At 40.0% G+C, this 7,051-nt stretch overlaps 1 protein-coding gene across 4 annotated transcripts in view; it reads right to left on the bottom strand.

Annotated features, from left to right (window-relative positions):
- Window positions 1–3,897: 3,897 nt before the first annotated feature.
- Window positions 3,898–7,051, bottom strand: part of LOC109475296 (transmembrane protein 116-like) — a 37,783-nt gene continuing 34,629 nt past the window's right edge. For all 4 annotated transcript variants that reach the window (XM_019775907.1, XM_019775908.1, XM_019775905.1 and 1 more), the window contains exons 12-14: window positions 6,705–6,784; window positions 6,141–6,281; window positions 3,898–5,435 (exon numbers count right to left, since the gene is read on the bottom strand). In XM_019775907.1, coding sequence (XP_019631466.1) covers window positions 5,298–5,435; window positions 6,141–6,281; window positions 6,705–6,784 — 359 coding nt within the window. In that variant the 3' untranslated portion in view covers window positions 3,898–5,297. The remainder of the gene's footprint in view (window positions 5,436–6,140; window positions 6,282–6,704; window positions 6,785–7,051) is intronic.

The raw sequence follows: 7,051 nt of genomic DNA, 5'->3' as shown, positions 1-7,051 counted from the left end.
TCAACCACCAAATCCTCCTTGGAAAACTTCAGAAGATGGGTTTCGACAACGGCGCGACAAACTGGTTCAGGTCATACCTCACAGACCGTTTCCAGCACGTAGACATTCAGAACCAGCAGTCTACGCGAAAACGTGTCACTTGTGGTGTCCCGCAAGGGAGTGTTTTAGGTCCTTTGTTATTCAGCTTATATGTGAACGATCTACCACAAGTTGTGCGTAAGTGTAAAATCCATATGTACGCCGACGACACTGTGCTTTATTACTCGGCTAGGCTGTCAAAGGAATGTGAGGAAACTGTGTCAGAGGATATGAAACTGGTAGCTAACTGGTTTATTGTAAATAGATTATCACTTCACCCTGACAAAACTAAATCCATGGTATTTGGATCACCTCAGAAACTGCGTCACGCAGGAAACACTGTCACTGTAACTGATGGGTCTAACTCATTTGAGCAGGTAAATGTGTATACTTACCTAGGTGTCACCATGGACTCCTCTCTAAACTGGTCAGCACATGCAGAAAGAATTGTTAAGAAGCTCCTTGCTGGCCTTAATGCCTTAAGCCGGGCTAAACCTTATGTTACTAAGGAGATCCTGCTAGTCATGTGTCGAACCTTGTTATATACTCACCTGGATTATTGTGATACTACATGGTTACTGTCACTTTTTCATTGTAACAAAGTAAGATCACAACAATTGACTAGACTGTTAAATCGGGCAGCCAGGATTATTACTGGGCGATCACTCAAAGATCGTGTACCTACAGAAACCCTGCTTGCAGAGGCTGGTATGGTACCCCTGGCTGAAAGGGTGAAACTGAACACATTAGTAACTGTACACAAGGCAGTTCGCCACAAGGCACCTGCCTACATGACACATATGTTCAAATGGCTGTCACCCCCAGTGCTGAGAGTTCGTACTCGCACTGCTACGAAACAGCTCTACAGCTTCGACCCTCACATGCTGGACACTCCCAAAGCACATGTGGAATCTTTCAAGGGCAGCCTGCAGTACCAAGGGCCAGTCCTGTGGAACTGTCTTGCTGCTGACCAGCGGCAACTGATAGCAACGTCAGCTTTTAAAAACGGACTGTAGATGACCGCAGATGAAATGTGCCTATATTGTATACTGTGATTGTTTTGTATAATATGTAAATGTTTGTAATATTTGTTGTATATTGTTGCGTTGAACTTGTGTATGTAATTTTTAATGTGTGCCCAGGGATACCTGAAAATCAGATCAACTGATCTGAGGTATGCCCTGGTGAAATAAATAAACTTGAACTGCTTTGAACTTGCTAAGTTTTTTTTCACCTTGTTGTCTATGTGACTGTATACTGTAATTCTCTTTATGTTCACGGTAGCAAAAGTTCGCGGTCTGAGAAAAATGGACATATTCAATTCATGGAACTACATATTCACGGTGGCGACAGGTGCAGGAATAAGAAAGTTCGGGAATATTATATCATTAAAGATAACTTCACGGTACAGATGTGACAGTGAAAACAGTGAAGTTCAACATAAAAGTACAGTGAAAAAAATCAGGAATTACAGTAACCATAGACGCCTGGTGAAGAAATATACTCTCCAAGCAGAGGTTGTGGGGAATGATCGTTACCTTTTTATATATGGCTGTTTTTTTTGTCCTGATCCCCACCGTCGGTGGCCGCGGAGCTTCTCTGGCTAATGGATACTGCCTGGCCAATTTGATACTGTCTTTTTGCCACCGAGAGGGATCTGCTTGGAGATTAAAGAAATACTACTAGTACCCTTTCAGGGGTTTGGTGTAGCCTCTACCAGGCTCCGCGGATCGCTGGAAAAATAGTAGAAATGGGCCGAAATAAAGGGATAGTATACCAGAGAAGATCCAGCCGGCCATAGACCCCGTGGGTCGCAAATTGGAGCTTCTATGGCCGGCTGGATCTTCTCTTGTATACTATCCCTTTATTTCGGCCCATTTCTACTATTTTTCCAGCGATCCGCGGAGCCTGGTAGAGGCTAGGTTTGGTGTAGCACAGCCGGTGAGCTACTTGTTGGTAGTCAGCCAGAAGGTCGCTGAAAGTAAACATCGCCAAAAATAAAATCTATCAAATTGCACGGGGCTTGCTAAAGGTCAGAAGACGGAGCAACAAAGTGGAAAACGTCTTTTTTTCTTCTTTTTGCATTTGGAAACTGCTGTTGACACTTGTTAATTATATATCACTTATCATTACAGTAATTGTAGTGAATGTGTAAAGTATTGTTTTAAAGGAATCTAATGCGATTTCAAGGCAGCAAAACTGGAAATCTGGCAATCTTTGTGATAATGACACACACTTGGCACATTTGAGTCGGCATTTCATACTTTGGGCTTTTAAAACTACAGCCTCAAGATGAGTCCTATATTTTATGGGTGGTACCCTAAAAATCAGCCAAGGGCCCTTCCAGTAACCATTTTCCGACAGAATTTTTGCTTCCTGAGGGTCAATATACATGTACATTGGATAGTGTGGTTTCAACTCACTATGTGGATACATTACTGGAATATTGGCTTACAAAAATAGGGTTTCCAAGCCCTAAAAACTGCACTGGATGCCCTTAAAAGAAAGAAGAAAAATGGAAGTTTTTTTATGTTATACTATCATGCTCTCAGAGTTTACAATTTACACAGTACTTTACAATTTACACTTTATTCATCAAAACGACATTGCAGGCTGAAACAGCCTGAATTGTGTTGTAAATTACATGTACATTCACATTAACAATTGTAACATTTTAGCGTTAAAAGATTAAGTGTTAAAAGAAGTATATCCGATAATGACGTAAGTATAAAATATCGATAACACATTCAAATATAGACAATAATTGAGTGAAACAACTTTAATATTTTTAAGATGAACAATCACTTTAACTTTAAGAGTTAAAGTGATTGTTTATCATTTTTTGTTTATACAGTAGTGCACTACTCCTTACATCGGCATCCACAACTTTGCTCCACTCAAATACACAAAAAAACAAAACACAAATACACAGAAACATGCCTATACTAGTATACACACATACACACACTCACCTGCACACACACATACATACACACATATACACGTATGCGCAAACAATCACACAAATACAAAGACACGTTCACATACACAGACACACCCACACCCACATACAAATGTACATGTACCGATACCAACACCGACACCGAGACAGACACACGTATACAGAGACTCACTCTCAAACACAAACACAAACATACACTGAACACCACTGAAAAAACAACACAGCAAATTTCACATCTGTCATATTTTATTAGCAATTATGCTAATGAGGTGACAGTCATCCCTTATAGCATTACGTAATTCCATTCGAAAACTGAATAGGCTTCATAAATTTTACAGGACATTCTGTGTTTTAACACAGCTTTTTGTAAGATTTCAATCAATCAATTTAATAATATTCAGTCAAACAAATGAACAGACAATTTAACTTGTATATATAAACAGGTTCATTCTATACTTAACCTCCCCCTGCTGAAGTAGACTTTGCCACCAAATTTCTATTGGTTATGGCTTTAGGAAGCAGTAAAAAGGTTAATATATCAACGATTACGGCTATGACACTTTTCTTAACCCTTGTCCTGCTGGCATTCCTGGCACAATATTTTTCAATATTTTCATGTCTTAATTAGATCATAGACCCCCAATTTTTTTTGCCCTGCAGTGGCATAGTTACTTCCGCATTCGTTGCGTTTCGCTGCGGTGTGATGCGTTGCACGAGAAATATCCCCAAACCGTACCTATGCAGAGTGTTACATAGATGGTACTGTATGTGCCGCGCGACATATGTTGCGCACAGCAGGACAAGGGTTTTAATATATACTGCAACTCAGAACAAAAAATGAACAGACATATACCATACAGAAATACATGTGAAAGAATTGTGCGCATACATCTTGCCGAATATATAACAAACCAACTTACAGTTATACATGTACAAGGCTTGAAATATCACCTGCATATTATTATGCGGTATAGTGCAGGAAGAACTGGAGCTGTGCAGGTATTTCTCATGTCTACCGGTTTAATGTACTTATATACAAATAACAATGTAGATGTTAATTGTGGACTTTTATTTGCTGCATTGATATGAATTACAAACGAAATAATAGCAATGATTTCTAAACAGTTTTTCAGTACCAACTTTTGGTTAGGGATTTTTTTTAATAAGACGTTAGATGGAGGTCCCCAAACACGTTAAAGGACCCACCGCACCTTTCAAAAAAAGAATAGGGGTCCTTCCCGGAGTGAGTGGTTCAAACCTTACAGTCCGGTCTTAAATAGCTTGTACTTACTGTACAGAACTGGTGCGTTACGCCTAAAGGCGGTTTACCGGTTATGAAAAGCAAACAAACAAAATACTGTCTTGGAAATAAGTACATCAAAAATTTTAAAAAATTAGGAAAATCTTAGCCACTATTTTAGGTAGGTTGAGGACTCGCCACCCTTGCTCCCAAATAAATAAATCTGAATTCACTTCCTACAATATTACTACATTTATAAACTTATAATTGTGTATCTGATTTAGATAAATCCTTCAATTTATACAACAAATCTTTTCGTTAGTAGTTAATAAATTAAGAAGCACTTTCCACCACCATATACATTACATATAATTGTGCAAAACTTGTGCAAACCATTACAGCCAGTGGCAATATGAAAATTTGAAAAACCCCTTAAGTTTTTTCGTCAAATATATACAATAAAAATGTGAATAATATCATACACAACCAGAATGTACAAATGTTACATTTTATGGCAATTACAGACAAAACCGCCCAATATTATAACCATTTAGGGGACCAAAAAAATCAATTTGGGAAAGTTATTTAAGGGGCCGGCAAAAAGTGAAATACTGTGTCCACTGTAAATACTGTACATAGCGTTTGTCTTCTCTGTTATGACCAGTGGAAGACTAGCTCTTCAATGAAGAGCATTTTGAACTTGTTTTTCCACACTCTAGGGCATGTTTAACATTGTTTTAGTTTGTACTTGTATATAAACCTGCATTTCTCCTGCAGTCTCTTAGTATCACTGACGAAAGGTAGTGGATACTACCTGAAACATCTGACCATTTCTAAAATCATCATATCAAGTTGCTTGAATATAATTCCTTTTGGGCATCAAGTTGCCGTAATAACTGCTTTTGCTTGAATGATTGCTTAATTTTATCTTATTAATACCTTGGATGCCTAACCTTAACCGATGCATGTTTAACGTGACTTGTGTTTAACATGACTTGTGTTTAACATGACTTGTGTTTACACGGACTGTTTTATTAGTGTCTGTCGGGCCGGTCGGCCGGGAGGGTGGGTCTCGTTGAAGCTGGTTCGGAAGGAGAGCACACCGGGGGGAGGGGTGGTGGGGCTGCTGCGGCCGCTTGAGCCGTAGTGGATCACCTGCGATGAGAAACAAACCAGAAATCAGTGTTGACGTCACACTTTGAAGAAGCCAAGTGACAGCATGTCGGCAGAACGTACTGTGCCTGCGCAAAACCACCATTTTTCACAGTTTTGGTTGGATTTTTGGTCAACGTTGCATTAGAATTTTGCCTGTTGCAGTTATATATTCAAGACATAACATTTTGGAAAATACAGACGGAGTGTTAACTTTATATGTGCACGTATGACCTTACATGAGATGCTCAGCCAAAGTGCTATGCACAATATATTATGAGTTTCGTGCAGGTGCAGTACGTTCTGCCAACGTGCTCAAAGTAACAGGCCTCACTGGGTCAGTCTATTGAGGAAGACCAGAGTGACGTCTGGTCAAAAACTCTAGGTTAGAGAACTTTTTTACTGTGCTGGATCTAATGTTTTAACTTTAAACATGTAACTGCCAACACAGATAAACTTTCATGACAGTATGAGAAATCAACGAAAGGCATGGCAGACGTCATAAAATAACCCCCACATACCACAACAACAGAAAAAGCAGTACTGAGGATATGTGGTAATGTGGTATTGTGGACACGCACACACGCACGCACACACGCACGCACGCACGCACGCACGCACGCACACACACACACACACACACACACACACACACACACACACACACACACAACCCAACACCAAATACGTCATGAAAACAACACCTACGTTGGACCGAGCCAGTAGAAGGGGAGTCTGTGGAGAGGTAGACGTGGCGGCGATGTTGTCCCTCATGGCCTCCCGGAAGCCGCTCCGTGTCCAGCCGTACACCAGGCTGTTGAGGAAGCCCTGCGCTGGAGCTGTCACACCCTGCATGGACACAACGCGGCATGATCGGTAAGCATATTGTTTTTCTAAAATCATATCCAGTTGCTGTGTTTTGGCGTATCTTAAAATATTAATACCTGGATGTCTAACCTTCACCGATGTAAAAACCCTCTAATTGCATGGACACAACACAGCATGATCGGTAAGCATATTGTTTTTGCTCAGTTTCTTCCTCTTCTTCTTCCATTCCAAACATGAAGACAGATGTACAGATGTTCTGGTGACTGTCACTAAAACATTGGATGTAAAAACCCACTAACAAAAGGTAGTGGATGCTACCTGAAACGTGTGACCATTTCTAAAATCATATCCGTCTAACCTTCACCGATGTAAAAAACCACTAATTGCTCAATAAAGAACTTTCTTATACAGAACACATCATACATGTTTTTTTTCTTTTCTCACCTGCAGTATGTACAAGACAACGTATCTGGAGAACTCTGGGAACTTCTCCTGAGACAAGTCTGTGATGGCCACGGTCAGAGCTGTAAAATACAAGAATCGTAAGTAAACTGCTTTGTTTAGAGAGTTGCTGAAAAGATGCTTCTGATCATTATTTTCTGTATTGCTACTAGTACTTGATGCTAAATGTTTACTGTTGAATTTACCACAAAGTGGAAGGGAGAGAAAACAAGTAAACATCTCCCTTTATTCTCCCCTTATGTACTTTTTGCCCCTTCTTTTTCTCTCCCTCTCTCCCTCATTTCATCTTCTTTGGTGATCTCTAGTGATCCAACAATTAGTTTATCAAA

Source organism: Branchiostoma belcheri, unplaced genomic scaffold, assembly GCF_001625305.1.
Source record: "Branchiostoma belcheri isolate BF01 breed outbred unplaced genomic scaffold, Haploidv18h27 scaffold33, whole genome shotgun sequence".
NCBI classification, from domain to species: Eukaryota; Metazoa; Chordata; class Leptocardii; order Amphioxiformes; family Branchiostomatidae; genus Branchiostoma; species Branchiostoma belcheri.
This window is presented reverse-complemented; position numbering and strand designations above follow the sequence as displayed.